This window comes from Eucalyptus grandis, chromosome 6 (genome assembly GCF_016545825.1).
Source record: "Eucalyptus grandis isolate ANBG69807.140 chromosome 6, ASM1654582v1, whole genome shotgun sequence".
NCBI lineage: Eukaryota > Viridiplantae > Streptophyta > Magnoliopsida > Myrtales > Myrtaceae > Eucalyptus > Eucalyptus grandis.
Genome location: NC_052617.1, coordinates 34,378,661 through 34,405,297, shown reverse-complemented (window position 1 = coordinate 34,405,297; position 26,637 = coordinate 34,378,661). Strand labels below are relative to the sequence as shown.

Here is a 26,637-nt window from a genome sequence, read left to right as displayed (position 1 = left end):
AAATATAAAAATAAAACTATAACTCACTAATCGGAAGTGCGATGCCAAGTAAGTTCCCTCTAAGCCAAGGTCGGAGGAAAACCCGACTCATCACATCGCGTGGGTACAAACATGTCTTGTTTTTGGTTTTTGGGTGCGATGCAAATCTATCTTCAAGTACACAATCCAAATTTATTCTCCTTTTTTTTTGTCAGAACAGTAAAAGAATACGTTTTTGAGAAGAGGAAAGGGGGGGGCATTAACTCGTGAACATCGGCACCCTTTCGGGCACTGTCCCAAGACCCCTCTCTCTCTCTCTCTCTCTAAATAATACCTCTCTTTCTCTGTCTAAAAACACACAGGGAGCACCACCCCTCCACACTCTCATTTTCACAGTTTTTCAGAATAAGCCCCCTCTTCAAAAAAATCATCATCATTCGCAAACCCTCAAATCCGTCCTCCTCCCCCTTCCCCCACAAATTCCGCCATTCCCTGCCCCCTCTTCTCTCCTTCCGTCCTCTCCACCCCACGAAAGAGAAAAAAAATCGAAGCTTTCGTCCTCCGCCCCGCCGCGGTCGTTAGGGTTCCGCCCGCCCCGCCCCGCAATTCGGGCCTCCCCGCCGTGTGATGCGCCGGACTCCGCCCTGCGCAGCCGGAATCGATCCCACCCAATGTACGCCCACCCTCACCACGTGAACCTCCCCAAGCCGATCGCCGGCGACGAGGACGGCTCCGGGAACTCCGGCGGCGACTCCATGGAAGGCTCCCACATCCGGTACGAGCCCCAGGCCCTGGACGACGGCGCCACCGCCGGGGCCAGCATGGGCGGCATGATCGAGGACATCCCGCCCGACGCCGTCTACGTCCCCGGCTCCGGGGCGGACATGGGGATGGCCGGCGGGGAGGAGGCCAGCCAGCTCACGCTGTCGTTCCGGGGCCAGGTCTACGTGTTCGATGCCGTCACGCCCAAAAAGGTGCTGATTTGTTTGTGTGGTGCCCGTTGTGTGATTAGGATTGCCTATTGTAGTTGGTTCTGGTATGCGTTTTGGGTTCTGGGAAAAGCTTGATGGGGGAATATGGAATTGAAAGCCGAATTCTTTTCCAGTTTTGAGCTCTGGAGGGAACAGTGGGAAGGTCGTTTTTTTTATCTTGCCTTTTAGCTTCTTCTTTTTTTTTTTTTAATTCATGTTTTGTTGTACACACTGTAGAGGATATTACTGGAGGAGAGAGAGAATGCTTTCTTTGTGACCTCTCTCATTGCCATTAAAGAGAGGTGGGTTTGTGATGCTCGTTCTTTTAATAACATATAATTGTCTCTTTCCATTAACTTTCAGGTTCATGCTGTGCTATTACTGTTGGGAGGATGTGAATTATCATCTGGGACGCAGAGTATGGACTTGGCCTTGCAGAATCAACGGGTAGTTCCATTGAGTGTGTGGTTTGCATTAGTCATGGCATTTTTGTATTTTTCACAGTAGCTTGATTTTATAAAAGTGTGTGTTCCATAGGGCGTTGTGGACTTTCCTCCTCGGTGTAGTCTACCACAAAGGGCAGCTTCCTTGAATAGGTTTCGTCAGAAGAGGAAAGAGAGGTGCTTTGACAAGAAAGTTCGATACAGTGTGCGTCAAGAAGTTGCACTCAGGTTGGTATCTGATAGATTTCCATTTTCATTCAGCATATCTTGTAATGATTATAGAACTCTTTGGCGCAATAGAAGTTTCCATGAAGAATGAGCTGTAATTCGGGTAGAAGGTGAAACTTTTCATATGTCTAGTGAGGTAGGGATCTGACTGTGAGCATCAGACTGGGATCTGCTGCTAGGGAAGGACACTTGTTTGCCATTAGACCTGTAGCTCTTTCCCTCACTAGTTTCGGGCTACAAGATATAATTTGGACAAAATCTTTGTTGTATGGTGTCGGTATAAATAATCCTGGTTTTATGTTAGTTTCATGCATCATTTCTTGAGCTTTTTCATTTGGTCATTTCATGCCAGGCTTTATTGATAATTGATGATCAACTTCCTTTTTTAGTATCCTACCCCAAGGGGTAGTTGATTCCCTGCTGCATTTTTGAAAGAGAGATGTCGAGAACCATTAGACGGTGGTGGAATACTTGCCCGACCACCATTGTATCTGGTCACCCTCTCACAGATTTTGAAGTAGACTTCAGATTTTCTATTGCTATGCAGTTTAATGCGATGTCTATGCAATATTTGCCAGCAGTGGAAGTTCACCTTTAGCCTTACTAGCTCCTTTTTCATATCGATGTCCTGACTATTTAATTTGTCTAATGAAGTCTTTTAACTGGCACAACACTTCTGACCAAGTGCTGCCGGCTCTGCATCCTATTTACTAGAGTCGTGTGTTAATATAGGGGAGAACTTTTTCCACTATCAGCTAGTGTGTAGGACTAAAGCCTATGTGTTGCCCCTTGTATATATGCTTGTTGTGATTTCCAATCCTATGTGTTGCCTGTGCTGGAAATATTAGTATCACTGGGATTGTGTTACTCAAAGTATATTTTAGTGAGCGTACGTGTTGCTCTTAATTTATATGTTGTGGTGATTGGACCCATGTGTTGCCCTTTTCAAGGCTTTACTGGTTTTGTGCAAAGTTGTGCTATGGATATCTTGAGGTACAAGTTACATATAGGGGAATTTTTATTATGTTTACACATGCCCTTATGCTCACTTCCACAAGAACGTTTGTGAAGGTATCAACCTATTTTCAGGGTTTGTTATAGCAAGGTTTGTTATAGCAAATCTTGGGTTTTGGTCCTTATTATATAAAGCATTCTGAAGATGACGATTCAAAGACTACAACCAGGCCTTTAGCAATGAGATTTTTCAAGAAAAAAGAGCAAATTGAACTTTCCACGTGAGACCCTTGTTCGCTTCGACATATATGTTTGCTTCAATTAACTGGGTTTGGAGTTGGTGGGACTTGACTAGAAAAGTTACGCAAGTTCAAGAATTTGATTAGAAAAATTGAGAGTTTAAGAACTTGATTGGAAATCATTAGCATATTTGGGGACTAACAGTGAACCTTTACCTTTATCATTCAAATGCCTTTTCTTTCCAGATATTGTCAAATACCTTCTTCCACATGTGTTGTTCCTATCCTTCTTTCACTCTAATAGAGTTCATCTTTGCAGTTATAGCTGGTGTGTGTTTTACACGCCTTTTTGTACTCTATAAGACCAACATTGGATGTAGAATGGGTCCTGCCCGTTGGGTGGGTTTATCATTGAAGATGAATGAGTATCAGTGTGATGATGCTGTCGTCTTGTGGAATTTTTCCAACAGGCTATTAGTAAACAAGTTTTTTTATTTCTTTATGTTGATATTCAGCTAAAACTTCAAGAAAAGAAACATTAAAGCATCTGAGTGTTGTCTTTTAAAGTGGCTTCGAATGGAGAAAAAGACAAGCTCCATCCTGGAATCTGTTCTATCCCTTATTAAATTATATTAATTTCTATGCAATTGCAAGTGAATTCATCTCGAGTCCGTTGGAAATGCCAACAACTAATTTTGCTTATCAGCACGTATACTTGGTTTTACTAATTTACTAGCAGAAATTAATTATGGTGGATTTGAAGCCTGAAGGAGATTATTCTGAAAGCGAAGTGATTTTCCTTGGATTCAATTCATTCTGAAATAACTGCTCTATGATTATTTATAAGTTCTTATTCCAAATCAAGCAACAACATGTAACTTTCAGGATTTGCATTTGATTTGAATCCTGCAGACACAAAATTGTTTGCAAGTGCAACTCCAAATAAGAAAGCTAGTATGGATGAATTGAATTAATTAAGAACCACAATATGGAGGAACTGAAATTGCAGTGGAATTGGGCATTACACACAAAGATAATTACATGATAAATGGAAGTTAAATGGGGAATCTATATTGAGAGGATACTTTCAGTGAAAGTGGTGAATTGTAACGCAGCAAGGTTATCCTCTTTCTCTCTCTTGAAACAGGCCTTCTTGAAGCATAAAGTATTCTTTACATATCTTGATTGGGCATCTTCGAAATGGTGAAATGGTGTCTCCTTATCTTTAGGGAAAGGTTGTGTGTGCATCACGCATTCTTGGACATTAGACACCTCATGGTCATGGCTTCCTCATAATTAGAAGGAAGTGCCAATTACCCTTTTTTAACCTTATCGAAGGTATAGAAAGTAACACTAATGCGGCTAAAATATTGGCGACATTGTTTTCTAGTCAGGAATGAATAATCTTACTGCTAAGCAGCAAATATTTGGTACTAGAAATAATTGAGAAGGTAGGTGTGTACCTTTACCTTTATGGTTCTTTTCTGCTTATTGAATAATTGATATATTTTTCATGTTGATGTTTGATTGATTTTCTAAAGCATCTTTATTAAGGAAGTATGAATGCTGATCCTATGTGTTTGAGCTGGGGAAGTTCTTAGTTTTAATAATCTATTTGGTTCCTGGTCCTGCATTTGCATTCTACATCTGCCGATCGATAAACATGTCAGTTTTTCTCATAAGTCATTAAGTCGTTCAACTTTTTAGTTCTATAAAATCGAATCAGCATCGGAAGTCCTATTAGCGGGTTATGTTATAACTTGATTTAGGTCCCCTTAGAATGTGGTCTTTTTGTGGAAAATATTTTCTGTGGCAGAAATAGTAGCCCATTGTACAATATATGGTTAATGTAAGGTTTTCTCATGTTGAACTATGAGAATATCCTATTTCGGTGCATTACTTGCTATCAGCCTAAACCAAATCATGACTGGAATCCTCTTTATACCCTTGCCACTAGAAATTCTTCTGAAGACCATGTCATTCAGAGATGGCTAAGTTATCTTGTGTGTGGAAGTATCTTATGTCTCCTTTGTTCATGAGATGCACTTTCATGCATGAACTCTTTTATGTTATGATACTATTTTCACAAATTTTCCCTTGTAACAATATGGTTTAACATGCTGTGAATTTGGTTTGACATACTAGGCTGACTCATCTCAATGAATAAGTTGTTTCAGTGATAACTTTACTTTTCTTTGTAATACTCTCACTATTGTTGCTGTCGGCCATTACATACAAACCATAATTATAATGATCTCATTCATCAGGATGCAGCGAAACAAGGGTCAGTTCACATCATCCAAGAAGTCCGAAGGGGAGTCTGGTTGGGGCTCAGCACAGGATTCTGGACAAGATGAGGCACCACAAGAAACATGGTGAGTTGGTCACTGTTAATATTTGACTTCTATTGATTCTACCTCAAGTAATGACTTTTTTGTTCTCATATACTGTTTGTATTAACAATTGTATACTTGTGGTGATTCTATCAGTTGTACGCATTGTGGTACAAGCTCGAAATGTACTCCAATGATGCGGCGTGGACCATCAGGTCCAAGGTCTCTTTGCAATGCTTGTGGTCTATTTTGGGCAAACAGGGTTTGTATCTTATCCATTATTCAGATTGTCATTGCATGCTTGTGATCTCTTAGCAAATATTTTGTTATTAAAATTTGACATTATATGTTGCATGAATTTATGATACTTCATTGAGCCTTGGTGAACCTGATTTCTTGTCATCACAAAATGCCTTGGGCTAGCACATTGCAAGAATTGCATTAATCTGGCCTTTAGGACTTAGGAAAAGCAAGTTGTAATTGCCTTGCTAGTAGCTTTCCTACCTCGTGTTGTCAATTCTTTTCTTATGTCGGCACTGCATGCGCTTGTATATGCATGTATATGTTCGCAACATGGTTGCATTCGTGAGAGCATGCATAGCTATGCTCTTGCATTAGTTCTCACTTTTTTCTTATCGGAACTGTTTTGAGTTGCCAAATACGGTCTGAAATGCCTTGATTGTCTTGTTTAAATTATACAATTAGACAAAGGGTTTTCAGGAAAATGTCATTTGTTGACTTTTAACATTTTGTGTTATCTACCCGTGAATTTGAGCTGCAATGATGGCTTTGCTGAGCTACCAACTGCTTGGCTTGTTGTGCTGTTTTTGACATTTTAATGGCATTTAGGATGTTTAATTGGCTATAGTTTGTCAAGTGCGCTACGAGCTACTTGTTTGAGCTCTCTTTTGGATATTGATGCCTCCATATAAGATTCAACTCAAGGATGCTATGTTTCGCAGTGCATTATTTGCCAAAATTCTTAAATATTATTCGCAAATTTGTCACTGAGGTACTGTAATGCAGATGTTAGGGCTGTCAAATTTAATGCATTTCCTCTCTCGAGCATAGAAAATCTTTTGGAAATAATATCACAATTTTCATATCTCCAAGCCCTGGATATTATGGACAGGCTCTTTATATTGTTGTCAATAATTTCTTTATAACATTATTTTCAAGGAATGTGTTATGCCTTTCTATTTCTTTTTGATAGATTAATGTATTAAATATCTAAGAGAGTTGAGAGATGATTGCTGTTAAGACTGTAGAGCAAACGGAGAGTGGTTCTTGCTGATCGTCTAACCAATGCCATTTTATTATTAGCATTTCTAAATTCATATCTTCTGTCATTATCTTCTTCACCTGAGCTGGCTATTGAAATTATCACAAGTTCAGTGTTGAGGGGAAGCGCAGTTACATCTCAATTGAACTGCATGCAGTCTACAGCACTTTTGGCTTTCAGTACTCCATGCTTTTGGAGTCGTTCTTTGTCCCACTATTTTATAGTCTACACTGAGTGTTACGCTGATATTGCTCTGGGATTTGTTGGCTCTACTAGCTTTCACTGTATACTACATGCTGGGTAAAATTAGACAAAGTTGATAGGGTTGAATTAAGTAAGATGTTGTGGCATTATAAAAAGGGCATTAATTAAAGTGGGTTAAACTTCAAATAGGCTTTCTTCTGATTCCCGTACTTGTGCTGGAGTGTGGTCTTTTTGATTCTGATTACTGGTTGTGTTCTTCCCATTTATTATCCATCAATTAGCTTTCGCAGTATCTTTCATAATGGACTTATTTTTGTGGCCAAATATTCCTGATGGACTTTGCAGGGGACCTTGAGGGATCTTTCCAAGAGGACCCAGGATCATCCTCTTACCTCAGCTGAACAGGCATGTTTTGTTCGAACAAGTTTTATTACTGCTATCTTGTGATCGTATTGTTTTTAACGTGATGTATATTCTGAATCAGTGTGAAGGCGAGGTAAACAACTCAGATTCTGGAACTGGCATTCATCCAAACAACAGTCTCGTTAGTTTCTCAAAAGCTGACTCCGGAGCTTTGATAGCTGAACGCTGAACCAAGTTTGGTTTACAAGTTATAGTGGACACTACTTGCTTCAGGGGTCGGTCAAGTGGGACGTGTCCAGTAATTTTTTCTGCTTGTGCTATTAAATGTACAGTTATCGAACTGCTTGCAGAATACAAATCATTTTACTGTTATTCCTTTGCTATTTGCTCTTTGATGTACTAATTAGGGGTTCCTTACAAATTAGCTCCTCTAGTTGCCCCAGATTCAAAACACATTTTTAGGTCCCCATCGGCTTGACAATGAAATGATATTTAAGAGTTTGTCTTGCTCTTGGATTAGCATGTTTCTTCAGCGACTTTTGCTGTCAAGTCTCGTTAAGTGAAAGTTTGTTTAGAAAACCGCTTGAAGCGATTCTACTGACTAATATCTGTCAAGAGCTCGAACTATTAATGCTTCCCTTGGCAGTGGAGAAGGGCTGATGATGGCTGCTCGGTTGGTGGTCACTGGTCATGATTTCTTCGAGGGATTTTCTAGGGTTAGTTCTTGGGACGCATGTTTCGGTGTATGGAATTGGTTAAGAATTGTCATTGTCTAAAAAATTGTGTAAAGTGTATTGGGGAAGTAGATGCTTGGCCAGTATATGCTCTACGACAAGTGAGGGATAATGGTGTGTTTGGTAACACTTTTGTGTCCGGGAACAATTTTTAAGCATTTTAAGTCGTTTGGTAATTGTTCAAAATTTCAATTCTCGGAATAGCATTGCATTTGGTACCATGCTCAAAGTTTCTACTCCAAATCATTTCATTTTAATTTTTAAATAATTTTATTACTTTTTTCTTTTTTCTTGTTTCATTTTCTTTCTCCTATTCTTCTTCTTTAAGTGGTCGATCATTGGCAGGCTGGCCAGCGACTGGCTAGACGAGGACCGTGACCTCATCGAAGCGTCGCTAGACCAGACCTCGTCTTGGCCTGGCGAGTTTACGACGTGCTCATCAGACCGGTTGCCAGCGACTGCGGCGAATAGCAACTCCAATGGATTCAGTTCGATTTTAAGGTCAATCCGGGATTAATTGATAATTTTTTTCTTTCATTTTTTGTACTCCCTAAAAAGGCGACCAATGATCGAACTGACCCAATGGGTTTGGTTCGGTTCAAGGGTTAACCCGGAACTAATCGAAATTTTTTTATTTAATTTTTTATGCTCCTTGAAAAAGTGATCAATGATTGGATCGATCCAATGGATTTGATGACGAGTGAGATCAACTAAGAGAGGTGAGTAGCAAGCGTCGAGCGTTAAGCGGGGAGCAACAAGTCAGACAAGCATCGAGCGACGAGTGGCACGAGTGACCCAAAACAAGCAAGGCAAGTGTCCAGTAGAGAGCGAAGAAGTTTTTTTCGATTTTGGCAAATTAAAGACTAAGATAACAAATGCGATAAAATAGAACGAGTATTATAAGAGGATGTTGTAAGGAGCTTTTTATGCCATTTTGGACACTACGAGGACTCCTCAAAAAAACATTTTTTTTTCTTTGTAAATTATGGTCGTTGATATCATAAAAATCATTAAAAATTTAAGTTATTAGAGAATAATGTAAAAGTACTTGAACTCCTCACTAATGAGTTATTTCATATTGTTGACGCATTTTATTTTATGGTTTTTCTATGTAAAAAAATTATAAATAATATATTAGATATAATATATGGCTAGTTCGAGTTGGATCGACCCAATCTTCTTGGGAACCGAATCAGAATTGGCAGGGTTGGGCTAGTCCAGAGTTGACCCTAGATCAATGCTCAACTCTTTCACATAGATTTTAGACCTTTTTGGAAAGATGATTCTGTGGATTTTTCAAAAAGGGAAAATAAAAATGGTGTACCAAAAGTGTTAATCAAAACTGACGACAACGTCATTTTTAGACCTATTTATGTGCCTTCTTTGTGGCAAGCAGAGGCAATCAATTCTTAATCTAGTCTGGTGCCAAGTTTTTGAGATCGGGAATTGGACTAGCCAGTCTTGAAACTGGGAACCAGTTGGTTTACTATATTGGCAGTAATTTTGTGATGAGTTGACGCATTCAAGGATAAAAAAAATAGTTTTGTTTCAGCAAAATGCAAACAAATATGAAGTATGAAACAGTCAAGACTCGACCTATGAAATAGCTTATAGAATTCATTAGAAGCCGCCTTGGAGAATGGCACGATTCGGGATATGATTTTATTTTTGAGAATAGAATCTTTTGACCTTGCCATCCTCTAAGCACGGAATCATCTTGCTCAAGGACTTCCCATGCCTGAGCAGGAACTTCGTGAGGCTTGCTTCCTCCTCGCAATCCAAAAAATCTTGTGCGACTTACCCAAGGTGCAGCAATTGGAGCTCTCCATTTAGGCACGAAAAATTTATAATTACTAGATTAAAAATATATTTATATAAATAGTTGACCTAGATCCCACTCTAGAACCAAGAATTGGACTGACCAGTCACTGATTCCCAAAATAGGAACTTGGAACCGGACCACCACTTGTGGGAACCGCCCAGAACCGGCTGGTCCAGTTTGGTTCAGGTGGTTGCCGTTGCAGACCCCTTAGTGGCAAGCCTCCTCCAGCCAAACTGGCACACATGAAGCTTTATCTGTTCTCCATTCTATACTTCAGCCATCTATAGACTTGATCATTTGATAGCGATGGATGGGCTGAGTGGATCGTCAAGCCTGGAGACTCCTGGTCAGATTCGTCCGTGATTGAACAAGCTTTGAATTTTCTCAGTGAAAGACTTCAACCCTAGAAGAAATTTTCTTTTGCCTAGGATTTGCACTTTGAGCTTGTGTGGTTAGCGAGCCACCGGACCCCTGATCGACTCTACCTTTCAAGAACCAATGCGACGAAGATTTGCAGGTGCGAGGACCAATTGAGGTGAATTTAAAGCGAGGGGGTCGAACTGGAAAATGAAGAAGAAAAGAAACAGTGCAAGAGGCACCGTGCTCTTAGTGGTAATCATCATAGCCAGTCCTCATCCCAGCAGACATCCGAAATAACCTAATACAAAACTATGGAGCTAAGCAGAGACAACTCATGAATCCCGTTTGTTGTCCATCTCTCTTTCCGTTGTGGTTGCCCCCGCTTTCTACAACAAGAAGCAGAATTTTTGAAATTTGCATTTCTTTGCCGGACTGGATCACGTCTCCCCATCAACCTCGTTAAAGGGCACAAGACCAGTTCACGTATCAAGGTACAAGATCGAGTGTTTTCACGTCTCATCTTAGTGCCAGATTTTGTCTCGATTCTCGATCAACGAACAAGGAGGAAAATGGACGCCTTGAATTTTCAGTCCTAGCATTAATTTTATTAAGTTTTCAAGATGTAATAATGCTAGGCAGATCAAAGGGTTGCTGAGCATGTATGGTTTGCATTATCAAATCGATAGGAGTTTCTGCATATCTTTATTTCGAGGTATAATTCTGCCCCGGTACATGCTTCCGGCTGGATCTATTTAGTGATAATGGAAGATGAATTTTACATTGGGAACTGCATGCTGGTAGAGATGCACCTACATAAGACATTCCCACTAGATGATTATATTTTTTACTTCCTAGTCCGATGTTAAACGCTCTCCGAGGTTGACCTTGAAGTTTCTGAATTAGCTTTCATCTATCCAGGCATCAGAAGTACATATTTGTTTGGTTGGACTAGTTTTCTAAACCAGAGAAATTCTCAAATTTATAGTGCAGCATGCAGCATGATTGATTCCTTTGGTATGCTTGGAATGAGGCTTTGTTGAGTGGAGTGGAATATTGGTCTTTACCAGAAGTGATGTGTTTGGTGATGGAGTGGCTGGATACTTCATTTCTTATGACTCTCTCTTTGACAATATTTGATTTAAGCGAATCTTGAGCCGCTGGGTATGCATTTTGCCTTCCTGAGCTACGGAAGGTCTTTCGTAGGGGCATAGGGCACTTATTAGCACAACATAGTTTCATTAATTTTGTAGCTGATGACGATGGTATTTACATGATTCAAAAGCTTTGATCAAATGCTCATAAATTTCACATCAAAAGTACGGGAGAAGTACACTATCGGTGCCATAAATTATGTACGGCGTTCACTTTGGTACCAAAAGTTTCTGTCAAATCACTTGAATATCAAATCGAAGAAAAAACGATTACTTTCGTACTACCGGCGAGAGATTCCGGCCAAAATGATTACATGGCTTTTATATTTATAAAAAGAAATCGACAAGCCTTTTAAATGACGTCGTTTTCCTCCTCCTTAAGAGAATGATGTCCTTTTGCTGTCATATATGGATGGCCTAGGAAAAATGACGCTGCATAGCTCATTTGGGATTGAAATTAGAGTTTTTTTTTGTTAAATCCTTGCCGACCTAGCTTGCTCGGCCACTGTCACTTAGCCACTGTGCTCAGCCATCGTCACTCGGCCACTGGGCTCAGCCACCATCACTCAAGCTCCGTCATAGTTGCTTGACTAGGTGAGCAAGGAGAGGCTGAGGTTGTTTCTCGGGCAAGAAGCGATAGGTCAAAGGTGCAAAGAGAGAGAGAAGACGAGCGAGGGAAACAAGGAGGGCGCAATGGAGATGGTGGATTGGGCTCAGAGCTGGTGCTGGTGTTGTTCTTCAGGGAAGAAGACGACGCTACCATGCCTTCTCTCTCTCTCTCTCTCTCTCTCTCTCTCTCTCTCTCTCTCTCAATTTGGGGATTTAGGGTTTCGACTTGGGGAAAAGACGCCAAACGATCTCTCTCTCTCTCAATTTGGGGATTTAGGGTTTCGACTTGGGGAAAAGACGCCAAATGATGTCATTTTGTGGTTTACATGTTAACTGTACTATTTGGCGAGCCACATTAGCGTCAAAAATTAATAAAAAACTGTCACGTCGGATTTCTGGCCAATCAGATCGACGTTAGTACTGAAATAATTGTTTTTCAAAAAATTTGGCACTTAAAGTGATCCGACAGAAACTTTTGACACCAAAATGAGCGCCGTACACAACTTATGGCACTAATAGTATATTTCTCCCTCAAAAGTACATAGGCTTTGTTGATTTTGTTTGCATTTATTATTCTTTGCTTACTTTTTGTCTCTCCCGATATAGATTTGAGAGTTCTCTTCTCCCGGTCTAATTTTCGATTTTAGAGTTGAAACTCTCTCGATCTAGTTCTAAATTTGGGTGCTATCTTCTCTCGATCTAGATTTAGGAGTTTAATAAATATGCTTTTGAGGATTCGATGCCCCTTTGCTCTATTTGTATATAAGTTTTCTGCCTCCAATTTTATGATGATCGTAAAAGTTTTGCCATCTCGTTGAATTATGAAGATTTGATCCTCCATATGTTAAATCCGTGTTTATTTAACCCATTATGATTGTTTTTGTATGATAATAGTGTAGAGAAAGCTGAACCTAGGTGCACACCGCCAATTAATAATGCCGTAATAATTGATGTGCTCATCATTGATAAAGGCACGAGATTATTCTACTGATTTTGTTTGATAGATTTGTTCATGTATAATGAGTTTTTGTTTAACTTTGTAATTGCTCCATCAATCCTCCTTGGGTTTTGGATTTGATTTTGTTTTTCAATATTCATACTTTGTTTCAATTTGCTTTATCAAGAAGATTATGTACTTTTACCTCATTTTGAGTAATAAATATAATTTTCTTTCGACCTAAAAAAGGGGGAACTAATGAAATAGTCTTAAATCTATTATAATTTTTCTAATTCAGTCTTAAACCTTTCTTTTTTGCCAATTTAGTTCTAAACAATCTGCAATTGTGTCAGTTTAGTCCATCCGATCAAATTTGGTCGGTCGACGCTGACATAGATGCTAACCGTCTAATGTGGCAATTTTATAATAATATTTTTTTTCAAAATTTTTAATTAATTTTTTCTTTTTTTTTTTATCTTCTTCTTTTGGCCGGCAAGGTGACCTCATGGGCCTCGGCGGGTGACCTCGCCATTGCGGGTGACCTAACGCTAGTGTGCCATCGGCAACTTGCTTTATTGGAAACTCTAATGTTGCATTAAAATAAATTAGACCATCCAATGTTGGGTGCCTACAAGTCGATGTCAACACTTGAGATGCTAAATGACGTTGTTTAAAGATATATTCGAATAACCCTAACCTAATTTGAGGAAAATAAAGCAAAATTCAATCAAAATTGGGGAAGAACCCTAACTCTAAAATTATGGCAAAATCCGTCAAAGCCGAAATTGGGATTCTTGGCGCAAGCCAATGAGAGGGAGAGGATTTGTGCCCTTCATTGGTAAAGAACCCTGACTCACAAAGAGACTCTCATACTCTCTCTTAGGAATCCCATGGCCGTTTCTTTATTTCCTCCACCCACGAATCTAAAGCTCTCAGAGCAAGAGCCGACGTTGATGGATGACAGAAGAGCGTCGTCGTCGCTGTCGCCAAAGTCACCGGATTATGCTTCCAAGTCGAAGCAACAAAAGATAGAGCAAGAGTAGGCAAAATTGTAGCAACTCGATCTTCCGAGGGATGGGAGCAAAGGGGCCAGGAATGAGCCGAATCCCGTATCGCATGGGCACGATAAGGTAATGTGCCATATAAGGTGTGGCACTAGTTTTAATTCGCTATAAAGCCTTTTCTGGGTGAAGTCGAGAGAACAAAATCGTGAGGATATCAAAAAAATAATATCATCGCGAATAGAGCCTGAGTGAGAGAGAGAGCTTTGCAAGTTTTTTATTTTTTATTTTTATGAAATCCACAATTTTCACAAAGAGAATTTTCCACTCGGACTTAAATTAAAGTCACGTGATTGAAAATATAATTTAAAATGCCAAGTATAACGAATTGCCAAAATAGGCACTCAACTAAACGATTTTACGTAAATATGACACTTAAGTGAGCGAAAAAAAAAATGATATTTAAGTAAACGTTGTATGAAATTTAAAATATATATTTTAAATTTTGTTATGAAAAATCATTAATCAACTTCAACTTCAAAAATAACCAAAGACAGAACGGGATTATGCAATTGTTTTGAAATATCTTTTATGAAGGAAACTCCCTAGTAGCAATCTTTCATTAATTTCTTTGATGAGTTTGTTTTCTTATTTTCAAGCGTAAATTTATATAATTATATAAATAAATATATATATATATATATATATATTGGACCCTAAGAAAATTATGTGTAGCTGATAATTTTTTAAATATGTTTTTTGCTAAGTAGCTTTAGTCGGATCGGTTTTGGAATCGGTTCTTACCCTAGTCTCTCTCTCTCTTCGCGCGCTCCTGCTCTCTCTCTCTCTCTCTCTCTCTACGCAGCAACAAGCCGACGGCCAGCCGCCGTCGCTGCCGCCGCCATCGAAGCTCTCGAGCGGAATCGGGAAGCACCCCGCCGAGCCCTCCGGTCTCCGTTCCCCAGGTCGCGCCGCTCACGATTCGAGCGAGCGAGAGCAGGCGGCGTCGCGGGTGTTCTCTTGCTTTGCTTCCCGTGGCGCCCCGAAGTTCGTTCGGGGGAATTTTCGCGAGCCAGACTGGCGGGACGAGCCACCATGGAGGAGACAAGCAGTTCACCCGACAAGGAGACCGTGGACAGGTTAGTTTGTTCCGGGTAGCCTTTTGTTTCTCTCCAGGAGGTTTCTGAAACAAGATTTGATGAGAACCCATGTTTATGGAGTTAGCTATGACGATGATGTCTTCTTCTTCTTCTTCTTTTCTTGTGTGTGTTTCCCTTTGAGATAGTTGGTGGGTTTTGTGGGGTCTAGCAACAATTTGTGATGATGAATTTCTTGTTTTTTTTTTTCCAGAGAGGCCCCTCAGTTGGCTGCAGCGTTGAAGGAAATGAAAGAAGGGCTGGATACGGTGAAAGCAAAGGTGCAAGCTTTAACTGCAAAGGTAGGCGAGATTTAGGAGCCCAATTGGGTTGCGTTATATGATCTCTTTCAGTGAACGAATAGTTGAGAATTGAGCACTTCATCAGTTTTCTTTTGTGTGTGTGCGTCTCATTTTATTATCTCTCTCTCTCTTTTTCTTTTTCTTTTTTTTAAATTTGGACATGACATTATCATCAGGTCGTCGTCGCGTGATCATGTGTTTTCCTTTGGAACTTAGTTTGAGTGCCAAAGTTATACATCTCCTTCATATGACGCTATAATTGATTTGGAGTTGTACCATATACCAGGTAAAAGCAAGTCAATTTCCAACAGCAGAAGGGATAAGCTACCTTGAAGCGAAACACCTACTTCTTTTAAGCTATTGCCAGTCACTCGTGTATTATTTGCTGCGGAAGGCAAAAGGACTTTCAATTGATGGTCATCCGGTTGTTCGGAGCCTTGTAGAGATAAGATTATTTTTGGAAAAGGTTCATATTCCCTATTGCTTCTTGTCTAAGTTTCTACTGCCTAAAATATGGTACTTATGAAATCACTATCTTCTTGCTGAATCAGATCCGACCCATTGACAAGAAACTCCAATACCAAATTCAGAAACTCACGACGATTGGTAGAGGTGCTGCAGAGAGCACTGCCTCGAATGAAAAGGAAACAGATGCTCCTCGGAGAACTGAAGATTTGTTGAAATATCGTCCAAACCCAGACATGCTTGTCAGCAAATCAGATACAACTGCTGAGGTGATTTTCTAACCAAAAGTTCTACTTGAGCTCTGCTTTATATATTATTTGGCAACCCAATTGAAGAAAAGAATATGCTGTCCGACTTCTAAATCAACTGCCATATGGTGTAGGGCGGTAGTGGTGTTTATAAGCCTCCCAAGTTTGCCCCGACTTCAATGGGGGAGGACAAGATGTCAAGGCAAGAAAAAAATGCTTTAAGAAAGGAGAAAGAGACTCTACGGCAAGCTGGGCAGAGTGACTATGTGAGAGAATTGATGGATGATTTGCAGGGGAAACCTGAAGAGGTAAGACTGAATTCTTCAATGATGTGATAGATTATCGTCCTCAGTAGTGCTTTTCCTGGGTTGGTGGAGCAGCATATCCTCATTGGGATAAGGGAGGATGAAATTCTCTTTTGCCGGATATATGTATTCCAAATCTTTTGCAAATACATGCATGACCTTTCAAATTGTTGTAAATAGGCACACAATTATTTGGACATTCTTTTAGTCCCCTTAGAAAAAGATTTCCCCAAGATGAAGAAACGTGCATTTTTACATAACGATTAATGTGAGCTCCAACATATTTAAGATGTTATTTACTTTGTTGTGTAGCTTTATTTACTATCTCTTGATTCATCTAATTAGCCAAAGAAAGAATTGAGATTCGGAACTATCGCAAAATCAATAAATAGTTAATCTTCAAAATCAATCTTATTTTGGGTATAAAAAAAATGCGCTGTTCTTTTTCTAATGAATTTCAAAGGGCATTTAACTATTTTATTATTTTCAGCCTATCTGGGTCATTTTTTAATCTGTGTAAGACTAATAGTTGAAGTGTTTTTTCTAAGCCTTTTGGGTGGGTGGGTATTTTCATCTATTTGAAATGGTATATCTTTGAAAATATTAAAGATGAAGTGTTTGCAACATACTCCACAGGTTGGGTTTGGGGGGGTACTTATCATTAACCTGTCTTTTTTATTTTGCACAATATCTTCCCCTCATTCTTTTTGTGATATTTTATGTAGCTATATTGAGCTATTCCACTTGCATTGAGTATCTTTTTATATCATGTAAAAGCATCATTACATTATTTACTCGTGTAATATCAGCCCATAAAGTAGCAGATTCTTTGATTGTTTATTTAGTCACTCTATGATTCTGACGTGGCTGATGATAATATATGCAGATTCGTGAAGTTATTGGGACCGAAAGTAGGGAGCTTACTACGTATAAGGCAAAATGGGAAGAGCGTGCACGGCGAGAAGAGGAGCTTTTCACTCGAGCTCCTGTTACAAAGTTGGAGAAAAAGAAGCAGAAGCACTTATTGAAGTCAAGAAATGGGTATGCTTATAATGAGCTAAATTAATATATTTTGTTTGTGACTTATCCCCTGGTTTTCTACATCCTGTGGTGGAATTCAATTTAAAATGTTATTATATTTATGTTTTAAATGCTTCTGACCTTTCTTCTCCTGTCCTTGCCAGGTTGCTTGGCCTTACTGACAGCTTTTACGATGAAATCAAAACCTTGCCTTTAGAGGATGATGGTGGTGAAAAGATGTCTGGCTTTGGTGGTGGTGGTAGCAGCGGGATCAGAAAATTTAAGAAGCACAAGGTACTCTTGAATATGTACTCTTGCTTTTGTATTTGCTTTCACTTTTAGTCTGCCCACACCATGACCAACTTCCTTTGCCACTGAGCCAATTTGTGCGTAAGACTTTTTAGGACTGGGAGGAAATTGATATTACATCTGTTAGTCACTTGTGTTTTATTGTGCAGGACATTTCCTTTTCCGTTTTCTTATTTTATAAACCGTTATTCATGCAGCATGCGATTCCCTCTCTCTTACATTGTTTCTTTTTTTTTCCTTCTCGTCTGAAAGAAAGTTTGAAATGAGAGAGTATACACTACTTTTGCTAGTCTCATGACATTTTCTTTGGGCCTATTTACAGAGAAGGCATTGAAGGAGAGCTTTTCATTTTGTGAAAATATCTTGTGATGCATGGCTGCCGTTTGAGCAAGAATGAGGCAGAGGGGAGTGAATGCCATTTTGTCGATGGTGCAGTTTTGCTTTACTGGAAGAGTTGTAGGTTTCATAATGTAACAGAAGGCTTGTTCATTATGATCTCAAATATTACGTAAATTTCGTATATTATTCATGTGAGATCGCGACTTCATCAAACCAATGTCTCCTTTTTGAATTTTTTAAATGTTATTCTCCTTTGAGCCATTGTAAGCTTTTTGGATTCTGGGTCTAAGCACCTGTAAAAACTACTCATAAAGCACGGCCAAAGTGCCCAATCGATGCATTTTCTGGCAAGTATTGATGTTACTGCATTCTCCGAATGCAGTAATTGGTGAAGTTGTGAATACTCTAGCTGCTTCTTTTCTGGTTGACATACTTCAATTTTTTTTGCAATATGATCGTATCATGTGCTGGTAATCAAACCATTGTCGGGACTCAGGAACATGACCTTGTCAAGGCTAGGTTGCAGATCTTGTGATTTAACGTTTTTCCCAGTTGGAGCCCTACATTCCCTGTCCATGTGCTGCAATTTTTTTATTAATGTTTCCAGCACCTTCTGATCTATGTTGTACATCAGAAGCAATGTTTCACTGCACAATCCACTGCTGACGGATTTGCCCTGAATACTTTTAGGGGAAAAAATGAGTTTGTAATATTTAGAGCCCCTCGCAATATGACTTTGCCAAAAATTGTGTGCAACGTTTTCTTTCCTTGGTCTAGGATTTGAAGTTCGGATTTGTGAAATCAGATCAAAACTTTCGAGTCATAAATTATGTTAAATTTGACTAGAACTTTAAAAACAAAAAATATATAAAAACTTGCATGAGGTTTCGTCCTGAAATTTGTCCGTTGAAATCAGTTACCTAATTTTTGAGATCCAAAACTCACCCTGCATACCCTATAACCCGAAACCTCACTAATTCCCACTGATCTGGTTTTACCCTAAAGCCACGCGCATCCCTCGTTTAAACCAAGGTACCAGCATGTACTATTTATTTTGCTATCCACATTTTAATACGCACTTTCCGTTTTAAACTTTTCAATACAAATAATCATGTTATTTACCAAAGATATATGTTTTATGTTAATAGTTTGTATTAGAGAACATATCTAAAAAGTAATTTTTGTACGTGAAATTTAGTGACTTTGGATGTGTTTGAAGTACATTATACTACCTACATTATCTTACCGTAACTAATAAGTCACTTCCTGTTCTAACTTCATGCTCAAAAGAAGCCTGCGCCTGTCAAACCATAGTCTTGACAAGGGATACTGTTTTCGTTTGACATACTAGAGCGATCCGTGCTCAGTTAGGTTTCAAACAAGTCCGAAAAAAGAATCAATGAAGAAATGATATAAGCGGACTGATTATAGGATTTAAAATTTAATTCAGGATAATAATAACCATAGTTAGAAATGGTTGTCAAATAAAATCTTGTCAATCATAAACTTGAAGAGCTGGGACTAGGACGTCAACATCAAGTCAATACAGTAGAGCCATTTGATTATACTCTAGACAACATCACTTCATGAACGCTGTGCATATATGGACTAATAAATGGAAGTTATACAAGAACAAACTTGATATGCAATATGAAGGTTCAGCAGCTTTCATTTGAGTGAATTTACCTAAAGAGTAATCCTATCTTTGCCACATTTACACTTGAAAAAGAGTTGGATCGATTGAACAAAACAATGCCAGTGGATTAGTTGTGAGGGTCCAGGCTATCATTTTCTCATGGGCAATGAGTCTGTTCTAATCACTTTTTGCAACCTGCCTTTGGGGTACATTGTAAAGAACAAGACCTAGTACAAGAATGATTCCGCCAATCACAAAAAAGGGACTTAAGCTTGCACCTTCGGGGAGATATGGCAATGGACGAGAAAGGACATAAATTGAAATGGGAACTGCCAGACAGAGAGAGAGTCAGTCAGATATTTACAACATGTGATGACAAAAGCATCTGTGTGCACGAGAGAGAGAGAGAGAGAGAGAGATGACCTGACAACATTACAGTAAGAGAAGCAACAACAGCAGAAGAAATCTTCACCAGATTGAGCAACGATATATTGAACATAATGTTGGTAGTTACAAAAATTAATGGAAGCCAAGGTGCCCCATCACAACCTGACCATATTGCACAGGTGAAAGAAGAATTCAACATAAGCTAGATGAAAGAAGTTAATTGGAAAGGGAACACATCAAAGGAGGTACACAGAGGTTGTAAAAAGTCAAAGGACTATCTAGTATAGGACAATTACACAAATTCATGAGCAACTTACTAAAATGGGATGCATAATAATCCTAGCAAAGGATTTTTACCATTTCACCTCAAGACAGACATAGAGAAATGGTCCGTGTAGAAAACCGATCCAAAGTTTTTTTAACAGGGTTAAGAGTTCATAGTCTTTCTCCTGATAACTGGATGCTACCTATTAGCGCCCATACTTTGCACAAATAATGTGAAGATGCACAACATGTTCCAAACTCAGAAAAAAAGGAACTAAATTCTAGTTCTCAAAGATGAGAGCAAATGTACATAATTCAAGATAATGTGAAAAATCAGAAAATGATGTTCTTACTAGAGAGAGGTTGAAAATTTACAAAATTAACTGAAATAAGAGAATGATGATTGTCCCTAAACCTTGCCCTGTTAAAATAAAAAGATCAAAACTTAGGTAGATGAGATGGATGAACATGACCACCATTTGAAATACGGATTATCCACAGTGGATAAGTAGTTACCTTCATCTGATGGATGAGGAGTTCTGTTAGTGGTTGCAGACATGTAATTGTAGACAACGTAATAGGGTTTATGGAAATAATCACCAAGAGACATGGTTGTGCCCTCTTCCGTATTTCAACAACATATCTTTCAGATGGCTACGTAAAGATGTAATATTTTACCTGTGGTGTTGGCTCCAATATTTAGAAAGCAACCAGCTCCTTCTTTCAAATACTGAGGAAGCTGGGCAAATGGTATGCCTCTCAAATTTGACAGAAAGGGCAGAAACAGAAGCACAAAAAGAGCCTGAAAAAGGACATCAAAATGAACAGCGAGTGATGCATCATTAGAGGAACTATATCTGTCACTGCTAAATCTTTGAATGACTTTCATTCACTATAGAATTCTTGATATGGTCACAGGTAAAGACAATCCTTTTTCTTTTCAATCAGTACATGTACCTACCTTCAGTCACATTGTTATTGCACTATAACAAAATTAAAAAGAAAGAGTAATGGTCTACCCCTCAACAATATATTTTCTCGCACATTTTCCTCTAGGTCTGAAAAAATTCATGGAAAAAGCCTAAAGAAATGAACATACAAAGTGATACAAAAGTTACCCTAAATGACTAAGTCTTCGTTTGCTACTTCTTCTCCAATGGGATACTACTTCTGACATAAGATTTGGCACAGGTTTACCCATGGGAAAGCACGATATTTGGTTGTCAACGAAAGATAGACATGATACGCACCCATACTGCACCATGACATTTCTACGCTCATATACTATGGTCATCTTCAATTCTAAGGCGTAGATATATTTACATTGTTGCTCTTCTTTAACAAAAAAAAGCTGTTTCCATCACTTGACTGATAAATTTATGTCAGACTGTGAGACTCAACACCAAACAGAGAGTTTTCTTCTGGTAGTTATCATCACGACATGTTATGATGACAAAGTTCTAGCATGAAAGTTCAATGGAGACAAGGAGAATTACCTGAAACCCAGATCCAAAAGAATTGACAACAAAAATGTCGAGTGACTTCTCCTGAAAGGATACAAGTTGGGAGACATTCAATAAGTAGTTAGCCAACTTCACCTATACTGGATACTGGGATTCAGCAGATCATCTACCTTAAGGCGTCTTGCAGCATCAATAAAAATAGATTCCTGCCCATTGAAGAAAATTTAACATTTACCATTTTGCTCACATGAGAATACAATCTGTTAAGACTTAGAGAGTTTTTCCTTTTCTGACCTTTATAATAGAAGCACCGGCTTGAAAAGCACTGGAAGCAATCATCACCAATGGCCACGCAAACTCAATCCCCGATAAAATCTGACCAGAATTAGACCCACTGAAAAAAGAGCAGGAAAATGCTGGTAACTTATAGTCTATTGCATGTAAAAACCTTACAAAAGTGTGTGTCTCTGGTCAACAAGGCTCCCTCCCCACAATGCAGGGTTGGGGAAGGGTCATCTGATAAACACAGCCTTCTCTTGCTTCTTGCCAAAGAGGCTGCTTTCACGACTCAAACTCAAGACTTCCCAGGTGCAGGTAGGTAACTATACCTTTACAACCATGGCATTACAAGTAGAATCATACAATCGATAAAGCTATATCAGCTCTTGGCTAGCTATCATATCAATGGATGCATCTGTTGTACCCATGGCACTCGTTGTTAGTATTTATATGTTAAGTTCCATCTTCATGAGACTAAGAACGACACATGAGAGGGAGAGTTGGAGTACTTAGATATTGACCATGTCTTTACCTAACTGTTTATGTTATTGAGTAAGTTGGCAGTGGTCCCTCAATACTTCACTACCCATGCTTCCTTACCTAGAGACAAAGTTGGATCTATCTTTGGATTGCAGCACAGAACGTACTGGTTCCTTTTCCTTCCTTAAATGAATTTATTACGTAATGTGCATCGATAAAACATGACCAGTCATTTGAGTCATTTATATAACAACCAGATGTAATTGCTAAAATGACAAATGAGGAGCACCAATGAGCAAATGCTTTTCTTCCATTCACTATTAATGATTAAATTACCTGGCAGAAAGTCGAAGCAATGTGATGAAAGTGAATATTGTTCATATTAAGCAGCTGGAAAAATTCATGAGTAGAGAGATTATTAACAACTTACAATAGACTATTCTGGTAGCTTTCCCAGAAGAAGAAAAAAATTCAATAGAATATAATATGGGTAATGGTTATCTCAATGCATTAGGTGCTGTAACTTCATGTTATGGTGGATTGATTTATATGTGACTGATGGAGCTCCTAGGAGTTACTTACAAGCAGTTCAACAATTTTAAGTCAATATCTACACAATGTAAAATTTCTCGAATCATCTTTCCTACATATTTAACATTTAAAAATCTAAAAGCACAATGCAGGAAGATGCCAAAATTAGACAAAAGGTTCAAGATACATATGAGATAGCTTTCTTCATGTTGTTGTTGAAAATGAGTCCAGAAACAGTAGTGTCTTAAAACGAAGCAAAATATCAATTAAAAGTTATAAACTTGACAGAGAAAACATTTTTTGACTATTTTATCTGTTGGAAGAAAATATTCACTGCAAATTTATTTGAATGAAGAAAATGAAGGTCCAATTTAATAGGATAGTATTTCATGCATATATAGGGCCAATGTTGCAACAAGGACAACCCAATACTTCATATCAACGTGATGATTGGATAAGTTGCATGAGCCATAAACAACAAAAAGAGATTAGGATACCTTGCTATAGCTGTTACTACACCAGTAGCTACAAGTAAGCAGCCAGCAATTTGATTTAATGAATACTTCCTACCCAGAAGAACAGTTGAGAAAATCAGTTGCCACACCAAAAATGTCTGCAACAGAGAGGATAAAAAAAGAAAGCCAGAAGAACAGTTGAGAAAATCAGTTGCCACAACAAAAATGTCCTCTACAGAGAGGATAAAAAGAAAGCCATCATTGCCAGATGACATGCAAACTGTTCCATTGACACTTTGGTTTTCTAAGAGGTAGTTCGCTTTTTCTGAGTAATTAAAACAGAACAAGTCAATAGATCATATTTACAATTTCTATTTCATGGTAATTGCCTGGCAGATGTCCAAAAAACTGGACAGGACACTGATTCATTTCTATCTTCCAATATATGTTTAAACCCAGATGGACATAACCAATTTCATAAGCATGTGTTCACATGGGAATTCCTGTTTATATATCTTCACAAAATCAAAAGTACCTGGCTCAATATGGGTATGGCGGGTCCAGGGAGCATTGCTGCAGAAGACATGAAGTTTCAGAATTCCAACTTGCTAGTTATTAACAGCTTCATAAATAGACTCTTTCCACTCAACAACCACTTTGAATTTTCTTCTACTTTACTTTGTGTAGGCTGCACAGCTTTTTTTTCTCTTTTCAAAAGGAAAAAAAGAGTACTCTATCTTCTGGAGCTGTCTTTTTGGTTTTGTAGCAAGCACATCAAAGTTCACTGTCATGATTCTTCAAGGCAAACTACTTTCTTGGCCATTCAAGTTTCTCATGACTTTTGATCAGATCACTACAATTTCAAAACTTCTAATCAGTTTGCTGTAAGTCTAACATGGTTTTTACTGTGCTAACTCTTGTCTCTTTTTTGTCAAAAACCTAAAAGAAGCTTGCACGGCATGGCATGACACAGAATAGAAGTGCCACATTAAGCCTCAGTCATGTGTCATGTCAGCTTCCTGTTAGGTCCGTTATCGAAATATAACAAGCAACCTCAACCGATACTAGTTCAAATGAAAAATTTTGAAATTACAGTGCCAGTCAAAATTAGAACCGAGAGAAGAATAAAGCTGTTGGAAGCATGAATGAGATGATTAATCAAAGACAATTTTTTTCCTTACTAACAAGCATGAATGAGATGATTCTTCCTCTGCATGGTAGACCACGATAACATCCATACCACTTTTGCAGACTACCAATGAATTGCGACCTTTTAAAAACCAATAAAGCCGCGCAACTCATCTAAATAATTACAGTCGTTCGCCAAGATGCTGAATAGTACCTCCAGCAGACATCCCAGTAACTACTCCCAGGGCTTCAAGCATTCCGATGGCCACAAACCGCGATTTGGGAAGTGCTAACATCTCGCCGGTAACTATCCCAGCTCGATGGCGGATGTAAAGAATCGAAAAATAAATTGCCACGTACCTGCGATTCACCAATAGGCACGCACATTATTGAAGGGTGGGTTTTACGAATTGGTCGAGGAAAGCGCGAGCGACGCGAACAAGAAGTTATGCTCAGCACGGCAGCTCTATGAACTGGAAGTGGCAACGTCGCGTTTGACGGATAACGTGGCCACGCCATTTAACGAAGCAGGTAGCAGCAATGAAAAAAAGCACTACAAACTGATCGAGGATTTTCCATTTCAGAACTGGCGCGGGGCGGAAAAGACTCACCCGAAGGTTGTGACCTGCGCGAGAAAGAAAGGATACTGCTTCATGGGGACGAGCGCGAGCTTGTAGAGCACGCGATTGGCGACGGCGAGCGCGACGGTGGCCGCCGCGGAGCCGACGATCGCCAGGCTACCGTCCGGAGACGCCGGAGGAGGGGCGCCGCCGCCGCCGCCGCCGCCGGCGGAGGCGGAGGCGGAGGCGGAGGCGCGGGCGCGGGGCCTCGGGGCCGGAGCTCGTCGGAGGAGGCGAGCGACGTTGCGGCGGGTGCGAAGCGGCGGGAGCTTGGGAGGGAGGCGGCGAGGGAGAGGAGACGACGGCGGCGGCGACATCGCGAGGAGAGAAGGGCGGTTGGAGCCATGGAGGAGATGAGAGGGAGGCGGCGGCGGAAACGACGCCGCATGCAAGAATCCCATCAATGGCGGAAAAGGGAGGAAGGAAGGAAGGAGGGAGAGGGAGAGAGACGACGGATTTGACCGCACCACCATTTAATGTTCAAACGGTTGCAATTTTTTCTTTCTTTTTTTTTTTTTATGTTCGTTTAAATGGAATGATTTTCCTTTTTACTTGAGTACCTTAACTTTTTAATAGCATCTAGTGTCGAAAATTTGATGTGGTATAACACTGATGGTATGCGTTTATAAGAATTTATGATATTCAAGTGAGCAATTTTAAAGTTATGCATGAGTTAAGTTATCAAAAAAAAAAAAATAGTCATTGCAATCAAATGAGTTACATACATAAATTATCATGTTTAAGTGATAAAAAAAAATTATAGTACATCAATAAGTGCCGTACCAAAGTAACACATGTAATGTTGTTCCCAAATCTATTGTAAGCTGTTGTAATTTAAGGGGTACTGATTGTATCTCAAAATTCTTAATCTTTGAAATCGTCTTTTATTTCCATCCCTCTAATATCTTTTTAAACATGCTAAAATTTAAGGTGTTTTAAAATTGGTACCATATGGTCGATAATGAGATTAAAGAAAGAGTAAAAGCATACCTTTATTATCCTCAGTTTACCTCAGTTTGCTTGACTATTGTTTTTTCTCTTTTGTAGTTGCTCTTTTCCAATAATTTTCTAAGATTTGGGTAGTTTAATAAACTTAATGAACAGAATTCAGTTTCAAAGTCAAATCGGAATAAAATAAAGAAATTCATTCCATAGTCCGTTTTAGAGATTGGCGACTTACCCATCATAATTAATCCGCTTGCCCCAAAATGACCTGGCCCAATAGGGAAAATGTATCATTTTCAAAATTTTACCTAGACAAGATATGCCTGTAAATCCATTGGAAAATCAAAACTATTCAAGAATTGTTTTTGATCCAATACGTAAGAATAGTGATGTTTAAAATATTTATCTAAAATCCCTCTCTAAAGTTAAATCTATAATGACTTTGCCTTCATGTATAATTCCGTGATTTAAGTTCTATTTTGAGCGGAGTTCTTTGATTTTTAAACTCTATATAACTATTATTTAGATTTGATATATGTTGATTAGTAAAGATTTACCAATAAGGTTCAAACTCATTTCAGAAAATCTCTTACAAAATTCAACTTAGCCATACAAGTGAGTATGAGGATATGAAGTTCATATAAAAGTGAATAGAAAATAACGCAAGCTGATGGAATAAAACATTATTACTTTGACTAGTGCAAACAATCTTGTA

General features: G+C 39.0%; 3 protein-coding genes across 3 annotated transcripts; 2 read left to right on the top strand and 1 right to left on the bottom strand.

Annotated features, from left to right (window-relative positions):
* Positions 1 to 280: 280 nt before the first annotated feature.
* LOC104449194 (GATA transcription factor 25) lies at positions 281 to 7,515 on the top strand. Its single transcript, XM_010063260.3, has 7 exons — positions 281 to 953; positions 1,314 to 1,397; positions 1,488 to 1,621; positions 5,082 to 5,189; positions 5,304 to 5,409; positions 6,979 to 7,038; positions 7,118 to 7,515. Exons 1-7 carry the CDS (start codon positions 651 to 653, stop codon positions 7,223 to 7,225), a joined length of 903 nt encoding a protein of 300 aa, XP_010061562.1. The 5' UTR covers positions 281 to 650; the 3' UTR covers positions 7,226 to 7,515.
* A 6,880-nt stretch (positions 7,516 to 14,395) lies between these two features.
* Positions 14,396 to 18,088, top strand: LOC104449195 (neuroguidin). The gene is made up of 8 exons (XM_010063261.3): positions 14,396 to 14,749; positions 14,961 to 15,048; positions 15,335 to 15,514; positions 15,600 to 15,782; positions 15,896 to 16,069; positions 16,953 to 17,107; positions 17,251 to 17,380; positions 17,718 to 18,088. The coding sequence occupies exons 1-8, from the start codon at positions 14,706 to 14,708 to the stop codon at positions 17,727 to 17,729; spliced, it is 966 nt and encodes a 321-aa protein (XP_010061563.2). The 5' UTR covers positions 14,396 to 14,705; the 3' UTR covers positions 17,730 to 18,088.
* A 1,181-nt stretch (positions 18,089 to 19,269) lies between these two features.
* On the bottom strand, positions 19,270 to 25,415 carry LOC104449196 (protein CLT2, chloroplastic). The gene is made up of 10 exons (XM_010063262.3): positions 24,969 to 25,415; positions 24,572 to 24,717; positions 23,765 to 23,802; positions 23,272 to 23,387; positions 21,779 to 21,878; positions 21,655 to 21,690; positions 21,518 to 21,568; positions 20,700 to 20,823; positions 19,794 to 19,919; positions 19,270 to 19,699 (listed from the first exon to the last, which is right to left on the bottom strand). The coding sequence occupies exons 1-10, from the start codon at positions 25,376 to 25,378 to the stop codon at positions 19,548 to 19,550; spliced, it is 1,299 nt and encodes a 432-aa protein (XP_010061564.1). The 5' UTR covers positions 25,379 to 25,415; the 3' UTR covers positions 19,270 to 19,547.
* Positions 25,416 to 26,637: the final 1,222 nt, after the last annotated feature.